Below are 21,673 nucleotides of genomic sequence, written 5' to 3' on the forward strand. Positions count from 1 at the left end.
AAGTGTTGCCTCATTTTCAGCCATTAATGAACTTATGACTTTAATTTTTCATCCGTTAATGGCTGCTGATTTGTACAATTCAAATCTTACCTATCAGCCCCCACCACCACCTCTCCGAATGCCAGTCAGACTCCATATTTAACTATGGATAATCTTGCATCAATCTCATGAAGTACAAAACTAACCACCCCAAAACTTTATGGGTTATAAAATTGTAGGTATCTAAAGACATGGACAAAGCAACAATACGGAACCAAGAAGTAGCGGGCTAGATGCATGATTTCAGAGGTTCATTAAATGCACATGATGAACAGATTTTAATGGGAATGGGTTGGGAAGCAGGGGCCTCAACAGTCACATGGGGAAGGTGGGGTTGGTTACCCATCGCCTTCCTAATGCCGTGGAATTCAAACAGTGGCAGGGAAGGTAGAGGTCAGCCTCCCAGCCAGAGGCCAATTGACACTCTTAAGCAGCCAGTGAGGGCCACTTAAAGGGCCTCCTTCTGTCACTGGTGGCATTTTCGTCCCTTTGTGTCTGTCATCGCAGAGGAAAATACAAAAAACCTCCCTGAAATTCTGGGGAGCCAAGAGAGAAGTGAGATTGAAGTTAGTTTATTTATTAGTCACAAGTAAGCTTACATTAACACTGTAATGAAGTTACTGTGAAATTTCCCCAGTCGCCCACTCCGGTGCCTGTTTGGGGACACTGAGGGGAGAATTTAGCCTGGCCAATGCACCTAACCAACACGTCTCTCGGACTGTGGGAGGAAACCAGAGCACCCGGAGGAAACCCACGCAGACACAGGGAGAATGTGCAGACTCCGCACAGGCAGTCACTCAAGCCGGGAGTTGAACCCGGGTCTCTGGCGCTGTGAGGCAGCAGTGCTAACTACTGTACCACGACCTGAAAGAAAATAGTATTTGGTTAAAAAAAGTAGTGCTGAAGAAATTAATGGGTCTGAACTTATGACTTTAATTAAAATTGATACTGGACCTGATGATCTATATCCTAAAGTGTTGGAAGAAGTGGCTGTAGAGACAGTGGGTGCATTGATTATCTTTCAAAATTGTGTAGATTCTGGAATGGTGCCTGCAGGTTGGAAGGTAGTAAGTGTAGCCCCATTGTTTAAGAAGAAGGAAGAGAGAAAATGGGGAAATAGACACCTGTTCACTTTGACATCAATAGCAGGGGGAACGCTAGAACCTATTATAACTGGGCACTTAGAAAATAATGGTAGGATTGGGCAGAGTCAGCATGGATTTATGAAAGGGAAATCACGTTTGACAAACCTTTTGGAGTTTTTCAAAGATATTACGAGCAGGATAGTTAAGCGAGAACCAGTGGATGTGGTGTATTCAGATTTTCAGAAGGCTTTTGATAAGATCCCACACAAGTGGTTAGCAAGCAACATTATAGCACATGGAATAGGGGTAAAACATTGGCATGGATTGAGGATTGGTGAACAGATTGAAAACAGTAGGGATAAATGGATCATTCTCAGGTTGGCAGGCTGTAACTAGTGGGTACTAAAAGGATCAATGCTTGGGTCCCAACTATTCATAATCTATATCAATGGTTTGGATGGAGGGACCAAATATTTCAAAATTTCCAAGTTTGCTGATGACACAAAACTTGGTGGGAATGAGGCTTGTGAAGGATACAAAGAGGCTTCAAAGGGGTTTAGACAGGCCAAGTGAGTGGGCAAGAACATGGCAGATGAAATGAAATGTGAAAAAACGTGAAGTTATCCACTCTAGTAGGAAAAACTGAAGTGTTGAGTATTTCATAGCTGGGGAGCAATTGTGAAGTGTTGACATCCAAATAGAGATGGGAGTTCTTGTTCATAAACCTTATTCATAAATCACATGCAATTGCTTGTTGCAGGTGCAACAAGCAATTAGGAAGGCAAAAGGTATGTTAGCCCTTTATTGCAAGGGGTTTTGATTACAGGAATAATGAAGTCTTGCTGCAGTTGTATGGAGCCTTGATGAGACTTCACCTGAAGTATTATGTGCAATTTTGGTCTCCTCACTTAAGGAAGGATATGCTGGCCATTGAGAGAGTGCAACGAATGTTCACTAGGCTAATCCCTGGGATGACGGATTGTTCTATGGAGGAGAGATTGAGGAGTCTGGGCCTGTATGTTTTGTTTAGAAGAATGTGAGGTGATCTCATTGAATTATTTTACAGGGCTTGCCAGAGTAGATGCTGTTTTCCATGGTTGGGGTTTCTAGAACCAGTGGGGACAGTCTCAGAATAAGAGGAAAGCCACTTAGGAGGTGAGGAGAAGTTTCTTCAGAGCATGGTGAATATTGGGAATTCTCTACCTCAAATGCTGTGGAACATCAATCATTGAGTATGTTCAAAGCAGATGTCAATAGATTTCTAGATACCAATTACATCAAGGGATACAGGGATAGTGTGGGAAGATTTAGTTGAATGGTAGAACAGGCCAGAGGGGCTGAATGGCCTAGCCCTGCTTCTATATTCCTATATTCCATTTCTCTTCGTACATCTATGTGGTTCAAGGAGGCTTTGGATAATCCATCTTTTAGCGAAAGAATCTCCCTCAATATTTTCTTTCACCTCCAAAAACATACAGAAACTTCATGTAGCACAGCTGGAGTTCCCAAACTGAGAGGCACTAAATGTGTGCATGTTGTTGTTTATCACATACTTCTGGAAGGCTACTACTAATGGGCAGGCTACATATACAGCCCAAACCCATTGGAAAAAACAAGATCTCATTGCAATGCTGTTTTAAATCTAATCTACGTAAGATTGAGCAATGAAAAAGAAACTGTCCTGCATTATAGTGATAATTTTATAGCATTATGCTTCCAGCATGAAACTTCACCCACTAGGAATGTGCTTTTGGAAAGTTATGCCTTAAGTTAAGGTTATGCCTCTCATGCCTCCGCGCTGTAATTTTGCACCTGTGGCGCAAGAAGCCAGAAGGTATACTACAACAGACAGGATAAAGCATCACAGTTGACAGGTACTGTTTATCACATCCTGATCACAAACCCAAGGGATTTGAAAGGAAGGTAATTGCTTGTTTCATAAGACCATTCAATATATCTGTGACAGTATGCAGTCTAGTAATCCTCCAATGAGCAATGACCTGGCAATTTGGCTAAACGCAACTGGTGAAACTGGTTGGCTCTGCACACAACTAAGAAACTAGTTGGCCTCCTACTTCTAATAGCCCTAAGGAGTACCCATTCAGAGCTCTTTTGGATCTTTTCAAGATCAATCAGTAGAATCTATGAGGCCTACATCTAGTTCCCCTGAGGATTCAGAGTTTCAGAACACAAATAATGTCATAGCCTATTGCATTCTCTGATTTATTAAGGATTTATTTTTATAGTGCATGCAGAAATAAACAGCCCATGTGCAAAATACTGCTTTCCCTGGCTATTTTCTCAAGTTGAAACAGATGGTGTATCGCCTCTGTGTATAGCCTCTCTTGTCTTCTTCAATCTTGAACTGAGCCTCAAATCCCACATCCTTTCCATCACCAAAATCATTTACTTCCACCTCTGCAACACAGCCCACTTCTGTCCCAATCACACCCCATTACTGCTGAAACACTGACCCATATCTCCAGTTGTGACTTCTTCGCAAGAACCTCAACTGCGCCCTGCACAAACTTAAACCTATCAGAAACTATACTGCCCAAATCTTCTTTCTGTGTCAAATGCTGCTCAGCTGTTACACCTCTTGTGCCCGACCTTTTACCGAGTCCCTCTTATCCAGTATAACTGAATTAAAAAATTCTTCTCTTTGCCCACAAATTGCTTCATTACTTAACTCAAAACTCCACTCCACCATCTCCAGGCCTACAGCACAATCTGCATTGTTCAGCCTATGGAACATAGGTGTTAGTACATTAGGGAAAGGAGAATCGTCGGAGGTAACATGGACCTCCTGAAAACTGATAATGGTTGTGTCATCAAGGAAGATAAGGAAATGATGGACATGTTGAGTAATTACTTTGCATCAGTAATAATTGTAGAGGAAGAGCATACCAAGCTTCCCAAGAAAATTATTAATGGACCAGGGAAAGAGCCTCAACAACTTGAGTATAAGTAAGATAACAGTAATGGAGAAATTAATGACTCTCGAAAGTGACAAACTAGCAGGACCAGTTGGTTTCCATCCCACGGTTTTAATGGGATTCGGTGAGACAATTCAGATGCTATAACTATAATCTCCCTAAATGCTCTTAATTCAGGAACTATTTCTTTATATTGGAAAATTAAGCATTTCACTTTCCTATTTTAAGACACGTGATAGTGGGATACCAGAGAATTATAGACCAGTTAGCCTAATACCTGTTGTGGGAAAATTACTAGAGTATATAATCAAGGATAGGATGTCTGAACGCCTTGAAAATATTCAGAGAAGTCTAGCATGGATAATAATCAGAGAAGTCTCGCATGGGTTTCTAAAGGATAGGTCAGGGACAATTTTCCTAAGTGCCCAACGGGCAGGAAATTGGGAAAATCCATTAGCACACCTTGCAATCCCTAACGTGTTTGCTTGCAGGCTCCCAGGGGCCAGAGGGTCAGTCATTCAAAGGCACTCGGCGCCTGAATGAGGAACCTAACATCAGGAAGGAGGGTCTCTGCTTTGCGCCACCCCTTTGCCTTTGCTGGCAACCCCCAACCCCCGTTCCTTCCCATAACTCCCACCCCACATCCTTCTTCCTCCCAATAGCCCCCACCCCACATCCCTCTTCCCACTAAACTCACCTGTGCTTGGATCCCTCCTTGATCTGAGGTGGGCGTTGTACCAGCATCAGCCACTGCCTCCTCAGTGGCGCCACTGTACACAGAGGAGCTGCTGGTCTCTGACTGGCTAGCACCTCTTGGCAAGCTGAACCTCTGCCCCCTGGGCTCCTTGATCCTGGGAGAAGGCCTGTCAAGTGCCTGAGTGGCAGAAGATGGAACAGGCCTTCCCATAAAGAGGGAGCGTGGAGCTCTCAGTAACTCTCCATCCAACGGCCAGGACCCGCAACCTCCACAAAATTCCACCTTAAGTCATCAAAAATAAAGGAGGGGGGGAGACTGAAAAATGGTAGAACTAAGCAGACAGAAATAGTCACAGTTAAAGCAAGAGAGAGAAATAAAGACAGAACACTTTTTACAAAAATAATTGAAAGTGAGAATTTGGAATAGGAAGAAATCTGCAACTTTAAAGAATAGGAGGAAAAAGCATTATAATGCAGTGCACTGTGTATCGTTAGCCAACAATAACACAATGATGTTCCAATCCAGAAAGCCAGTTAGTTAATGGAATCAATCTATACACACTTATAAGCATTTAATTACACAGTTACACATTACATTCTCTACATCACATGCAATCACCTTCTAATCCAAACTACTACAGCTTCAGTCTGTGTCTATAGGGGCCAAATGAATCCCCTGCTTATACCCACCACCTGCAGAGTGCTAAACACCATTAAATTGCAATTAGCACATTCCTCTTTATCTAAATAAAAAATAGAGTTTATGTGCACAGCTCAAACTGTGAAATGATTAAATCAAAAGCTCAATTTTCTGTGCAAAACATTACACTGAAAGGCAGATGTCCTCTGGAACCCCTAACAATTTATCTGTACATGCTTTTAGTTTTGTAAAATAAGTAGACAGTTAATGTTAGAAATTTCCTTTCTCCTTTCTATTCATTTTGAGCCATCAAGGTCAATGTGAATGACCTGTGGCCATTAGCTGAGTTTCTGGATTAATAGTCTAGTGATAATACCACTAGGCCATCACCTCCCCTGCCCATTGTATAGAATCTAATTAAATATATTTGACAAATAGAAATCTACACTCGATACCACCATGAAAATGAGTATTTCAGCAGCCAAAGTGCTTTTAATGATCCTGTTTATTCTCTTGAATTCCCAAACTAAGGACAGCATTTCTCATTTCAATCCATCCGAACTATTCTGAAACCAGCTACAATAGAGTACCCAACAGGAAGGTGACACATCACTAAAATTACTAGTTCATGGCTTTTTGATTACTAAAGGGTTAAGTGTACATTTTTTTCTTAAATAACATACAATGGTGTTCTGATCTAGACAGCCTCAAAACATTCTCAACTTTGTGTTTTATTATTGTACTTGAATCCAACTCATCAACACGAGCATCTGATCCAGTCTCAGTGCCCAAGCAGTTCAACTGAATAATCAAGCTGTTCTGTCTCATCTTTTTGTGAGAATGTAAGATGAGTAATTGGGATGAGACTAACACTCCCTGAATAGGATTGCCAACTTAGTTATTCAAGGCTTACTTTGCTTAATATCTAAACCAATATATTTTAAAACCCCACAGACCTTACTCCCAATCTTAAATTCTACTCTAAATCATGTTCATTACGCATTTCTCAAATTTCACAGAACCACCCCATAAGAAGTCATCAACATGCATCATGAAAATGCCTGTTATGTTTTCCTTTCTGATAGTAATAAAACAATATGTGATCTCTGTTTAGTTGAACACAGCCTATTTTCATTAAAATAAATCTCACCAAAAGATATCACACCCAAGAAGCATCACCCAAACCAAAGAATTAAAATGCTGCAAAAGTCATAATGAAAGATTGGGTGGTTAAGACACTGGATGGGTTAAAATTGATAAAGCGGAAGGATTAGAAAGACTATTTGTACTTAGTGAATTAGTCACCAAGACTAGATGAGATCCATCTGAGGAGACAGAAGGGTCGAAATTGCAGAGGTGTTGACCATAATCTTCCACTCCTCCTTCAATACAGAGATGGCGCCAGAGGACTGGAGAATAGCAAATATTACATCGTTGTTCAAAAACAGGTATAAACGTAAAACCAACAGCTACAGGCCAGTTAGTATAAACTTGTTGGTGGGAAAACTTTTAAAAACAATGAACCAGAACAGAAATAACAGTCCCTTAGGCAAATGTGGATTAATTAAAGAAAGCAACGTAGATCTTGTGAAGGGATAGTTAATTTGATTGAGTTGTTCAATATGTTAACGGAGAGGGTTGATGAAGTAATGCAGTTGAAATAATGTATATGATGTCCAAAAGGAATTTGGAGCTCATGGAATACATGAGACAGTGGCAGCATGGATATAAAATTGTCTGAGTGTTAGAAAACAGAGACTAGATTGAACAGCTATTTTTTTTAGACTGGAGGAATGGGTTTGTGGGTTCCTCAAGGATTGGGACCACTGCTTTTCTTCTTCTATATTGACTTAGACTTGAGTGTGCAAGGCAGATGGCACAAAACTTGGAAATATTGTATATTGAAATGTGATAGACTTCAAGAGGGCATAAACAAAAAATTAATGCAGGGAACAGTGAAGTGATACATTTTGTTAAGAAGAAGCTCTGCAGTGCTGCCACATTCAATCATGTATGGCAGTGGATAAATAAACAACTAACCAGAGGAGGCGGGGGCTCCATAAACATCCCTCAATGATAGGGTGCGGGGGGGAACTCAGCATGCCAGTGCAGAGGACAAGGTTGAGGTACTTGCACTATTTTGGCCTCCTCCTGATTTTTCAATATCACAGATGCCAGTTTTCAGCCAATTTGATTCACTCCATGTCATATCAAGAAACGGCTGAAGGTACTGGATATAAAAAGGCCTATGGGCACTGACAACATTTCAGCTGTAGTACTCAAAACCTTAGTTCCAGTATTAGCTGTGTCCCTGACCAAGCTGTTCCAGTACAGCTATAACACTGGCATCTAACCAACAGTGTGGAAATGGCCCAGATGTGTCCTGTCCTCAGAAAGCTAAACAAATCCAATCTGGCCAATTACCATCCCATTAATCTAGGCAGCTGACATCTCTCTGTGACTGTGTGAAAGAAAGGCAAAAGCAGTGTCTACTGACCTCAAAGTCTAGGAAGATGCGTATCTCACCAGGTGCACTCCACTTCTTTACAGTCGTGAAAATGAAAGTTCTAAATTCCCGCTGGCTGGGCACTTAATTTGGAGGGAGGACAAGTGCCAGACACTGACCATCTCCAACGCGAGATCTAATCATCGCCACTTAACATTCAATGGCATTACCATTGCTGAATCCCCACTGACAACATCCTGGACGTTACCAATGTCTAGAAACTAAATTACTGAACCAGTCATATAACCAAAGATGTGCGGGTTAGGTTGATTGGCCATGCTAAAAATTGCCCCTTAGTGTCCTGAGATGCGTAGGTTAGAGGGATTAGTGGGTAAATATGTAGGGATATGGGGGTAGGGCCTGGGTGGGATTGTGGTCGGTGCAGACTCGATGGGCCGAATGGCCTCCTTCTGCACTGTAGGGTTTCTATGATTTCTATGAAATACTGTGGCTACAGGAACAAGTCAAAGGCCAGGAATTCTGCACTGAGTAACTCACCTCCTGACTCCATCTTTAAACAGGCACAGATCAGGAACATAATGGAATATTCTCTACTTGCCTGAATGAGTGCAGTTCCAATAACACTCGAGATGTTCGACACCATTCAAGACAAAGCAGCTAACTTAATAAACATTCATACCCTCCACCACTACTGCCACACAGTGGCAGCAGCATATACCATATACATGATGCACTGCAGCAACTCACCAGCCCACCCTTAACAGCACCTCCCAAACACATGACTCTTAACCTCTACAAGGACAACAGACACATGGGAATACCATCACTTGAAAGGCCCCCCCAATCCACACACTGTCCTGATTTAGAATTGTATACATTTGCTTCCACTGGGTCAAAAACCTAGACCTCCCTTTTTGACAGTAGTATGACTGTACCTACACCACATGGACTGCAGTGGTTCAAAAAGTTGGCTCACCAGCACCTTCTCAAGGGCAACTAGGGATGAGCAATAAATGCTGATCTTTCCAGTGATTCTCATGTCCTATGAAAGAATAAAATACTACAATTGTAGAAGGGTGCATGAGCTTGGGGGTATATGCCCACAAATCACTAAAGGTGACAGGGCAGGTTCAGAAAGCGATTAGTAAGGCATATGGGATCCTGAACTTAAATGAATGCATACAGTATCAGAGCAAGTAAGTTATTTAGAAAACACGGGAATGATCTCATCTGGAGTACTGTGCCCAAATTTTGAGCATCACATTTTCGGATGGAAGTGAATGCATTAGAACGGGTGCAGAAACATTTTACAAGAATGGTTCCAGGGTTAACGGTTTTCAATTCCAGGGATAGATTGAGAAAAGAAGGCTGACAAACGATTTGATAGAGGTGTTCAAAATCATAAAGGGTCTAGACAGAGTGGAGGGAAAAACTGTTCACACTGATGGAAGACTTGAGAACCAGAGCACTCTGATTGAAGGTGATTGGCCAAAGAACCAGAAGTGATTTGAAGATTTATTTTACACAGCAAGTGTTTTGGATCTGGAATGCACAGCTTGAGAGTGTGGTGGTGACAGATTCAATTGTGGCTTTCAAAATGGAATTGGATAATTACATGCTGAGAAGAAAATTTGCAAGGCTACAGGGGAACGATGGGGGAGTGGGAGTAACTGAGTTGCACTTACAGACAGCTAGTATTGTCATGATGGGCTGTATGTCCTCCTGGGTGCTGTAACCACTTAATGATTCTATGACACATTTAATTTGATTCTGCATTTTCTCTGATGGTTTTAGAAACACTTCTCTCTGAAAACATTGCCCTGCAGAAATGCAGCTTTTATTTTGATTGACATCCACTGGCCAATGGAGCTAAAAGATTTTTTAAGATTACTTATTTCACCGTACAGAAAAATGTCAAGAATCAGAAAGGGCTTTGTAGTCCAGATCAAGGATCTCGCAGACCACATTTGACCGTAGGTTGCATTTTGGACACTGCCCTCAAAAGTACTAAGGGAGAAATACTAGGGATAGAAACAGAAAATAATGAGTGAGAAAGAAAGAGAAAGATTCTAAAGCTGAGTCAGAGAGTAATAGATGAGATGTCTGAAATACCTGTGTGGGTGGTGAAGGAATGTATGCTTATGTGGTCATTCTGGAAGGCTTGCACAGGTAATTGCGCAGGTATCTTTGACAAGGTACCGCATGGTAGCTTATTGCATAAGGTTAAATCTCATGGGATCCAGGGTGAGGTATCTAATTGGATACAAAATTGGCTTCTTGACAGAAGCCAGAGGGTGGTTGTTGAGGGTTGTTTTTCAAAATGGAGGCCTGTGGCCAGCGGTGCGCCTCAGGGATCAGTGCTGGGTCCACTGTTACTTGTCATTTATGTTAATGATTTGGATGGGAATATAGGAGGCATGGTTAATAAGTTTGCAGATGACACCAAGATTGGTGGTGTAGTGGATAGTGAAGAAAGTTATCTCCGATTGCAACGGGATCTTGATCAATTGGGCCAGTGGGCTGATGAATGGCAGATGGAGTTTAATTTAGATAAATGTGAGGTGATGCATTTTGGTAGATTGAACCAGGGCAGGACTTACTCAGTCAATGGTAGGGCGTTGGGGAGAGTTATAGAACAAAGAGATCTAGGAGTACATGTTCATAGCTCCTTGGAAGTGGAGTCACAGGTGGACAGAGTGGTGAAGGTGGCATTCAGCATGCTTCATTTCATTGGTCAGAACATTGAATACAGGAGTTGGGACGTCTTGTTGAAGTTGTACAAGACATTGGTACGGCCACACTTGGAATACTGTGCACAGTTCTGGTCACCATATTATAGAAAAGATATTATTAAACTAGAAAGAGTGCAGAAAAGATTTACTAGGGTGCTACCGGGACTTGATGGTTTGAGTTATAAGGAGAGGCTGGATAGATTGGGACTTTTTTCTCTGGAGCGTAGAAGGCTGAGGGGTGATCTTATAGAGGTCTATAAAATAATGAGGGGCATAGATCAGCTAGATAGTCATTATCTTTTCCCAAAGGTAGGGGAGTCTAAAACTAGAGGGCATAGGTTTAAGATGAGAGGGGAGAGATACAAAAGTGTCCAAAGGGGCAATCTTTTCACACAGAGGGTGGTGCGTGTCTGGAACAAGCTGTCAGAGGTAGTAGTAGAGGCGGGTACAGTTTTGTCCTTTCAAAAGCATTTAGACAGTTACATGGGTAAAATGAATATAGAGGGATATGGGCCAAATGCGGGCAATTGGGGTTTAAAAAAAGGGCGGCATGGACAAGTTGAGCCGAAGGGCCTGTTTCCATGCTGTACACTTCTATGACTCTAATTGAAAATAACACAGAAATAAAAAAAAGACAGCATAATGAAAGCCATACATGTATCATAGATTGAAGTAAGTGCCATTTTCTCTATATTAAACACAACCAGACCATCAGCAACTGATTTATCTTTTCTTCATTGTGAACATTTTAACCTGGGCTTCACGTCCATTGTCAATTAATCAATAACATAATGGTAAAAATGTACTTGTTTTGTGCTAAAACCCTGAATTATTTTAGCTTTTGTTACAATCTTCATAGAGACCAATAACTTCAAAAAATTTGAATTTCCAGTTACTTGCGGAAAGACTCATATGGCAAGATTTCTTGTTTTAAAACTTTTACTGTTACAGATGACTAAAAGCACTATGACTCAACACTTTACTTTTTTGTAGACAACTTATACTGTAAACTGCAGAGAGGAATTTTCCTTATTTATACTTATCAGACGTCACATTTCCCACAGAATTACGGAAGTTATAGCAAGCAGTCCACAGTTGCTCCCAGCTTTCAGTGGATTCTTGTATACCCGTTTCTCTGAGAAGTAACTTCAAGTGGCCATCTCCAGGCACTTTGCTCAATTTTTATAATAATGGGTTGGCTGCAGCAGAAAGGCCTGTCCCAGTGATCAGCAATAAGGTGTGTTCTAATAATTCCTTTTTGCATTGGCCAAGCCAGTGCAAATCTCCCAGAATCCATAAGTAACACAGGATGTGTTTCTTCTACAAGAAACTCTCATATCCAGCAGGTGTAGCTCATAAGGCCAAACAGCCTCTTCTCTTTGCTTACCATGCAGAACTTCTTGCTGTCTGTGATAGTCATTGATTTGGAGGGAAACCTATAACCTGATCACAAAAATTGCTTTCTCTACCCTCTTCCCCATGGCGACTTGAAATAATCAACCTTGTATCTAGGTAAAAATGCTAATTCACTTTCCTTTTCATCTAGAAGTTAATGGACAGTTTACAGCACCACTGTTAACAACCCGGTACCTTCAACACCTTTCTGGGGCTTTGGGAGACTCTATGCTTTGTAAACTCAGAGACCACATCTTTTGTCTCCAAGCATAAATAGCTTGCACCTTTTGCTCAGTAAAACAACCTAAGCCTTCCTTTGATCTCTAACAATCAAACCACCCAGACTTACTGTCAGGCAGACTACAGAACAGGTGACAAGAACTGTTTCATTCGCCCACAGTTCTAAAATATAATGTTATAAACCTTATAAATGTAACAGAACAATCAAGCAGAACAAAAGCATTGACTGGAAAGAATGGGGCAAGGGAGCATTTTGTTTTATTGATTAATTTGTTTAACGTAACTGTTATTGAAATTATTAAATTATTCTGCACTTTTCCCTTCACATTGGGCATGATATTGGACATGGTACCTTTTCTTCCACATTATTAGGTTTCTTGATCCTCGAGTATGATTAGTTGCAGCAGACAATATTATGGGATTCTCTGATTTGTGAATAGGAAGTTGTAGCAGGGTGCAAACATGTAGAATGAGGGCAAGGCGGTGTGAGAGATGTGTACAGTATGCGTTCCGATTGGCCCTGCCAGCTGGCATGGCTTCGATAGAAGCAGTTTTCTCTTGTAATAGGACTCAGCTGTAACCTTTTGCAGAACAGTCCTGTTCCAGCAAGTGTAGCACTTAATTCATTGTAATTTTCTGCTGAACATTGAGAACAGCTGCTTTTAGTCATGTGCAAAGAAGTGTTGTCTCTAAAGCTGATCGGCACTTATTTCGATTCAGGTATTTATATAGAGAATTCAGTATTTACAATATGTCATCCTGGAATAGCGTATCATAATGTAATAAAATAAATTGACTTCACTTGCACTGCAGTGATTTTTCCGATTTGAGTTGAGCACAGAACAAAGCTAGAAAACTGATTTGGTTTAAATTATTTGTACATACTTGAAAATGCACATTAGTCAATTTAGATCACTTTAAGTTTTGATTCATTTGCTCATCACTCATGCAAAGAGTGGCAAAATGTCAGTTTTGGCGCGTCCAAAACTATTTTCCAAGTTCCCCCATCTCGGCTAACCTGCTGACATTACAGTTTATATATTTTTCTTAATATTTGGCAGCTACTGAGAGGGTGTCAAGCTTTTAGAGTCAAGGAGGAGAATTCTGTCTTTGTCTGATTGTGAGGGAAGTTATGACAACTTTCAGAATTTACAAGATGAATGTCACAAGTAACGCAGCAAAAATAAAATTCTACAATTAGGTCTAATTAATTACCTAATTGCTTTGTTTCTCTTTATAGGTTATTATGGCCAGCTACAGACTTTCTACCCACCCCAGTATAATGAAACTTCTAGAAATATATGCCAAGCTAGTCCTCGCAATATGGTGCCTTCATTTGAAGACTGTGTACTTCCTACAACAGTGGGACAAGCTGGATTTGATGCCTTCCACAGAGCATTGTCTGCCCATCCCAGTTTTCCAGGTGAACATCTGTTTATTTAAAGTAAAGTTTATTTATTAGTCACAAGTAGGCTTACGTTCACACTGCAATTAAATTACTGTGAAAATCCCCCAGTGGCCACTCTGGCACCTGTTCAGGTACATTGAGGGAGAATTTAGCATGGCCAATTCACCTAACCTGCACATCTTTGGACTGCGTGAGGAAACCGGAGCACCCGGAGGAAGGCCATGCAGACACGGGGAGAACATGCAAACTCCACATAGACAGTGACCCAAGCCAGGAATCGAACCTGGGACCCTGGGGCGCTGTGAGGCAGCAGTGCTAACCACTGTGCCGCCGTGCCGCCCATTTTTATGCAATGCAACAATGCCACAGTTCCCCCATTCTATAATGAGCCATAAAAATGTGACTAGTTAAAGAAATATCTTCAAGCTGTAGTTACTAAACTATCTTCAGTGTTCGGAATGGACCTTATGACTTTTTTTAATATATTCATTTTTACGGGATATGGTTAGGCCAGCATTTATTGCCCATCCCTGTTTACCCTTCAGTTGCCTGCAGGAAAAGATCAAAGATAAAAGTTCATTCTAAAAAGCTTCAGTCGCGATGTCTGATGGTTTAAATTGTTTCTTTGATGAAAATGAGGGAAAGTCAAGAGATATAAACTTTATCTCTAAACTTGGGTTAAAGAGGAACATTGTCAAAGAATTTTGAGAAATTCTCACCCTGGGTCCCGGGGGTGGGGAGAGGTCTTGTAACATTGTATGGTGCGGGTGTAAATGTTTAAGAAAGTGGGTGGGGGAATTAAAAGGAGGGTGAATTAAAGTTTAAAACACTTAAGCAATCATTAATAATAAGAATACAGTGTTGCTCCTTGTTGCAATTTTGATTTGAAAATTAGGTGCTTGTCCGGTCCCTGAATAATTTTTCAATTGCAGTGTTATCATTTTAATGATGCAAGCAAATTTTACATCATTTACAGCTATATCAGCGTCAACATTATTATTTTAAACTAAGAAACTTTTCTTTTCCCATGGGTTCAAGTGGTCAAACTGAATAACCACTTCAACACCTGCTCAGGAGATATCCGAATCACTAATGAAAATGTTGCTGTTATTTCATTTTTATGCTTTGTTTATTTTTCATTTTCCAAAATCAGACAGGAAGCCAAATGTGGCAAAGGCCATTAAACAGAGAACTGAAGCTGATTGGAAGCGCATTAATACGCTCATAATATACACAAGTGGTTCCAACCACATTGTGAAATGGCCAAGAAACTCAAGCTGGTTATACTTTCCTATGACATTATGGGAATTTATTTGACAACTTTTCCATGCAAGGGGTTTGGAAAAGTAGTTACCTTTAAATGTTAGTTCTTCAAGCAGCACTCAGAGCGCCTCCCACTGTGCCTTCCTAATGTAGCTGGAATTGCTGCATAAATTGCAATTCCACATGTAAACAAGATTCCCACCACATCTCCAATAAAAACACAGGCATAAGATGGAAATGAAAGCAACTCCGAGAGCATTGTGAGCCAAAGTGTTTTCCCACAAGTTATGGGGACAAGAAAATACCGAAACAAAAGATAGTTAATTTGCAAATGACTAGATACTGAGGTTGTTTTCCTCAACCCAAGGACAGGGGTGTAGGTCTTTCACGCCATTGACAGAGGGTCAAACAGACTAGTGAATTGAATGCAGGGCGCAGGCGGTGGTGTGGGAAGAAGGGGTTTCAATTCTTAAGAAAAAGGCAAAATATTGTTAGTGCTGGAATCTGAAACAAAAACAGAAAATGCAAGAGAAACTCAGCAGGTCTGACAGCATCTGTGGAGAGAGAATAGAGCCAACGTTTCAAGTCAGGATGACCCTTCATCAGAACTGCATCATCCTGACTTGAAACGCTGGCTCTATTCTCTCTCGATGTGGAGATGCCGGCATTGGACTGGGGTAAACACAGTAAGAGTTTTAACAACACCAGGTTAAAGTCCAACAGGTTTATTTGGTAGCAAATGCCACGCTCCGAAAGCTAATGGCATTTGCTACCAAATAAACCTGTTGGACTTTAACCTGGTGTTGTTAAAACTCTTACTCTATTCTCTCTCCACAGTTGCTGTCAGACCTGTTGAGTTTCCCCAGCATTTTCAGGCTTCAGTTCTTGTTTCATTGACATCAGTACTCAGGGAGGAGTCAACCGATCCATTGGGATGGGCTGACTTGAACCGGGCTGGGACGAGTGTATTCACTAATCGTACAAGTAGATAATGGACAGGCCTGTAATCTAATGGGGGCATGGGGGAGGGGGAATGGGTGAAGGAAGATTTATAAATCCAAGAGAAATTCACAGAATAGATAAATAAACACAGAAGTATAAAATTATAAACATATTGCAAATAGATAGCCAAAGAGATAGCAGATTCTTTAGATTTGTGAAAAGTCCCATGAGAATAGAAGTTAACAAGGATTACACCATTCTTTAAGAAGAAACCCCACCCACCCACCCCCTCCCTCTTCTAGCTCCACTCCTTGACAGTGCCAACCTTGCACTGCCCACTGGCAACCTGACAGTGGCAACCTGACAGTGACACCCTGACCTGGCATCTTGGACTCTGAGAGTGGCCAAGGAGGTAAGTTATGTGCCAATGCGCCCCACTGCCATTGCCAAGCTGCAGAGGGAAGGCCCCCCCCAAGGGACCTGGGTGTTGAGTGGGCTCAGGCTCAGAGGGTAAGGTGTTGACCTCGGGACTTCCTCCTGGGATGGAGGTCTCATGGCTGAACTGCCCCTTCGAGCGCTGGGAAAAATGGAGATCGCTCTTGCCATGGTGATCTCGGGCAGCTTTCTGTTCAAAATCTTCATTCTTCTCTGTGTACTATGAAACTTATGAAGTGGACTGGTCACTTTAATTTCCATGCCCCATGGACACCTGAAAGCCTTCATTTACATAGCAGCAGTCAATTCTACAGAAGGGATTCCTTTGCTCACTCACAGAAGTCCCAGGTGTGAGTAGGTCCCTTTGAAGTTCTTTGACTGACAGGAGATGTCAGTTTCAGTGGTGGGATTCCCTTTTTTTGCCTAAATGAGCAGCAGGTGCAGCCTGGCCACTTTGAACTGCTCTGATTGACAGCTCCAGAGCAGATCAAGCAGTTCATTGTTGATGCAATCCAATAAGCCTCAAGAAATTCCTCTTCTCTGATGAAGGGTTATCCAGGCTCAAAACATGAGTTCCATTCTCTCTCCACTGATGCTGGCAGATCTGCTGAGATTTTCCTGCATTTTCTGTTTTTGTTTCAGATTCCAGCATCCACAGTTATTTTTATTTTACCTTTTTTTCCACACCTACTCACTCAGCCCCATTCTTTTAACACTGCTTTTTACTTCAAGTCTATGAACCTTCCTTGAAAACTCAAGGGCTTTGAAATACTTGGTTTATATTCCATTTCATGCTTCAGTACCTTTAAGTAGTGTCTTGATTTACAGCTTGAGGCCACTACACAGTAAGCAGGAGCTTTGTTTGTTCTCGTTTCCTTCACGGTTGAATGCATCTCAAGTTTTTGTTCTTAACTGCAATGTTTATAAGCGTGCTTATTCTGGTTGACAGGTCGAGGCTATTAAACAGCAAGCAGGAGCTTTCACTTCCTCTTCTCTAACCACAATGTTTACAAACCGGCTTGTTCTTTGATGTGAGGACCTTGGCTGACTGTTTTTCTTCCATAGTTCAAACACTCAAGCTGGAATTGCATACATGCACTGGAGGTGGCTTTCAGCCATAGTAGAGGTGGGCAACATTCCCCCTGCCACCCTGGCTATGTCACTGTGGCATTGACACTCTGGTGGTCACACCTTCAGAGTCCAATATGCCAGGTCCATGCTTGTCAGGACCTGCATCAAATCCCGCCCATTCAACAGGTTATCGAGATTCCCACCAGGGGCTAGCACCCCACAAAGAATCACCCCCGATGTTTGACAGATTTATTAGAGTTTTTTTGTGGATGCAACTACTAGAATAGATAAAGGAAAAACAGTAGGTATAGTACGCCTGACTTTCCAAAAGACATTTGACACAGTACAGAAGGTTAATAGGCAACATAAGGACTCATGGAGCTGGTAGTAATATATAAACATGTAGAGAAGATTGGTTAATGGATAAGAAAGCAGAGTGAGCATAAACAGGGCTTTTCAAGTTGGCAAGCAGCGAGTCCCACAAGGATCAGTGATGGGGCCTCAGCTATTTGCAATCTATATCAATGACTTAGATGATGAGACAGAAAAATGTATCTAAGTTTGTTAATGGGACCAAGCTAGTTGAAATGTAAGCTATGGGGAATGTGCAGAGAGGCTGCAAAGAGATATTGATGAGCGAAGTGAGTCGGCAGCAAGATGGCAGATATTGTATAACGTAGGGAATTGTGAAATTATTCACTTTGGTTGTAAGAATGGAAAAGCAGAATATTTTAAAAAGGTGTGAAACTTGTATATGCTTATGTTCAAAGAGACTTGTGTGTGCTCATCCAAGGAACGTAGAAAGTTAGAAATAGGTGCTGCAAGCAATTAAGAAGACAAATAGCATGTTGGCCTTTATTGCAAAGGGATTGGAGTACAAGAATAAAGAAATCTTCTTATAATTGCACAAAGCTTTGGTGAGGCCACATCTGGAATACTGTGTGCAGTATTGGTCTCCATATTTAAAAAAGGTATACTTCCATTGAAGGTGGTACAGCGAAAGTTCACTAAATTGGCCCCTGGGGTGAGAGGGTTGTCCTATGATGAGAAGCTCAGTCAATTGGGTTATTTTCTTTCGCGTTTAGAAGAATAAGAGGCCATCTCATGGAAACCTATAAAATTCTGAAGGGACTTGATAGGGTAGACACTAAGAGATTGTTTCTGCTGGTCAGGGAATCGAAAACATGGAGGCAACAGTATCAGAATTAGGGGCCGATTATTTAGGACTGAGAGGAAAAGAAATTACTTCACTTAAAGGGTTATGAATCTTGGGAATTTTCTATCTCAGAGAGTTGTAGATGCTCCATCATTGAATACATTTAAGGCTGGATGAACAGATTATTGGTCTCCAAGGGAATTAAGGAAATATAGGGAGCGGATGGGAAAATAGAGTCGTAGCTCAACATCAGTCATGATCATATTGAATGGCAGAGCAGTCTCAACTCGTGCTCCACTCCTGCTCCTGTTTCTTGCATTCTTGTGTTTCGCTCCTTAAGCCTGCTCTGCTGTTATTCAATGGGATCATAGCGAATCTGTGACCAATTTCCATTTGGCCTTTGAAACCCCTGATTAACAAGAACCTATCACCTTCAGATTTAAATTTGCCGTTGATATTGCATCAATTGTTTAAAGTTTACTCATTAGTGTCACAAGTAGGCTTACATTAACACTGCAATGAAGTTACTGTGAAAATCCCCGCGTCGCCACTCCAGCGCCTGTTCGGGTACACTGAGGGAGAATTTAGCATGGCCAGTGCACCTAACCAGCATGTCTTTCAGATTGTGGGAGGAAACCGGAGCACCTGGAGGAAACCCGCGCAGACACAGGGAGAACTTGCAGACTCCACACAGACAATGACCCAAGCCCGGATTCGAACTCGGGTCATTGGCGCTGAGAGGCAGCAATGCTTATCACTGTGCTTCTGTGCCGCCAAGGTAGTGTGTGGAAGAGGGTTCATAACTTCAACCACACTTTGTGTATAAAAGTGTTCCCTTATCTCACATCCAAAATATCTGTCGATAATTTTCAGATAATGCATCCCAGTCCTAGACTCCCCAACTGTAGCAATAGTTTCTCTTTACCTACCCTATCTGTTGCCCTTAATAGCTTGAAAGCTTGGACCAAATCACCTCTTAACCTTCTAAATTCCAGGTATTACAACCATTTTATAACCTACCCTCATAATTTAACACATGGAATCTAGGGCTGAAATCTTGTGCCCACCTGCATCCTCCCCTTCTCCCCATGGCAAGTTTGGTGGTGAAGGACATTTAATTGGGTGGGGTGGGGTGGCAGGTGGCATTCCACCACCTTCCTGCCTCTGAATAAGGCCATGGCAGGATGGCCCATGGATGACCTTCCTGCCCTGCTACCAATTGAGTCCCTTAAATGCACAACCACTATCCACTTAAGAGCCTCGTCCTGCTATTGTTGGTGTTAACCCATCTGCGGTTGGAGTGGTGAGGTACTTGGCATGCGGGGAGCACAACAAGCAAACCCTTGCTCATTCCAAATTACTCAGTGCCTCATTGAGGCACCCACATCAGGAAGGGGTGGCCCACTGAAAACCAATTTCCTGCCTTTGCTGCTGACCACCCCGGCCCCTTGACCCCGATTCCACAAACCCTCACCTGTGCCTGGGTCTGTCCTCCATCCAAGGCCTCGATTCTGTGTCATGATGGCAGTAGCCTCTGTCTCTCCGGAAGTGTTGCCAAGTGCAGAAGAGCTGCCAACTTGTGAGTGACCAGCAGCTCTGGGCGAGCTGGACTTCCATCCTGCACAGGGTCCCTGAATATAGGGGAAGGCCGCCTGCGGGCATCTCAGGGGCCTGAGTGGCACAAAATGCAGTGGGCCTTCCTTAAAAGTGACAAAGCAAGGGTCTCAATGGTTCTGTAGGCAGCAGCCAAAACATCTGTTGCTTCCAGAAGATTCCACCCTTCCTTCATTCCAGTAAATATAGGCTGGACTCTCTCAAAGATCTTCCTGAGTTGTGGTGCCGAGAACTGCACACAGAACTCCGGGAGTAGGATTTTTCAAATGGTGCGGTTCCCACATCGCAACCTAAAGTGTCAGTGTGCAATGCACTCAACCTATCAAAGATGTGCAGCTTAGGTGGATTGGCCATGATAAATTGCCCCTTAGTGTCCCAAGATGTGTAGGTTAGGCCAATTAGTGGGATAAATATGTGGGGTTACGGGAAAGGATTGGGTGGGATCTTCTGCCGGAGAGTCAGTGCAGACTCAATGGGCCGAGTGGTCTCTTTCTGCACTGTAGGGATTCTATGATTCTATCACAGCAGCCATTCGGCTATTTACTGCTCCAAGGAGCAATAATTGGCTAGAGACCAGATTTCTATCATTAACTGAGGAGGAAGTCATGCCTCAGAGAGCTGCTGGGCAATGTAATTGGTCAGCAGCTCTGTAGTCCCAGTAGCGCCACCTTGAGTGGTGTCAACTGCTGGAATTACAAGCAGTCCCAGCAATCTAAATATTAGAGCTCTCGAGTGCAGATGGCTGAGGGGTCTCGCGGCGGGGTGGGCGGGGAGAGTTCGGGATGGTGGAGGTCATTATGGCAAAGCCAGATGGGAAAGGAGTACTCAGGAGATATAATTTGGGGAAAGGTTGTTGTGGAAAGCGGGCCAGTGATGAAGCCAGTCCCCCACACCCCTCTCTTTTCCCACCCTAGGCCTGAGCAGGCTCTCCAACTCCATTACTGACCTCCACCCATTGGCCAAAAAATTGTAGCTGGGTGGGAAGTGGCCTTTAAGCAGCGTATCATTGGCCATATGCAAGTTTCCCTCCAAGCCACTCACCGTCCTGACTTGGAAATTCCTTCACAATCACTGGATCAAAATCCTGGAATTCTCTCCCTATCAGCATTGTGGGTTAACCCATAGCAAGTGGACTGCAGCATTTCAAGAAGGTAGCTCACCACTACCTTCTCAAGGGCAACTAGGAATGGGCAATAAATGCTGGCCAGCCAGCGACACCCATGTTCCATGAAAGAATTTTAAAAATTTAAGGGTCTAGGTTGGGCAACAGAGTGGTTAGCACTGCTGCCTCACAGCGCCAGAGACCCGGGTTCAATTCCAGCCTCGGGTGACTGTGTGGAGTTTGCACGTTCTGCCCGTGTCGAGTTTGTACGGTTTCCCCTGTTTGTGTGGGTTTCCTTCGGGTGCTCCAATTTCCTCCCACAGTCCAAAGATGTGCAAATTAGGTTGATTGGCCATGATAAATTGCTCCCTAGTGTCAGGTGGATGAGCAGGGTAAATCCTTGGGTTTCTGATGATAGGGTGGAATGGCCTCCTTCTGCACTGTAGGGATTC

At 42.5% G+C, this 21,673-nt stretch overlaps 1 protein-coding gene across 1 annotated transcript in view; it reads left to right on the forward strand.

The window, feature by feature from the left end:
- The window catches only part of LOC144495292 (zinc finger protein GLIS3-like), a 598,751-nt gene that overhangs the window by 557,125 nt on the left and 19,953 nt on the right, over positions 1 to 21,673 (forward strand). Inside the window, exon 10 of the mRNA XM_078215378.1 lies at positions 13,471 to 13,653. Within this exon, the coding sequence (XP_078071504.1) occupies positions 13,471 to 13,653 (183 nt within the window). The remainder of the gene's footprint in view (positions 1 to 13,470; positions 13,654 to 21,673) is intronic.

The sequence above is a fragment of the Mustelus asterias genome, chromosome 6 (assembly GCF_964213995.1).
Source record: "Mustelus asterias chromosome 6, sMusAst1.hap1.1, whole genome shotgun sequence".
In the NCBI taxonomy this organism is placed as follows: Eukaryota; Metazoa; Chordata; class Chondrichthyes; order Carcharhiniformes; family Triakidae; genus Mustelus; species Mustelus asterias.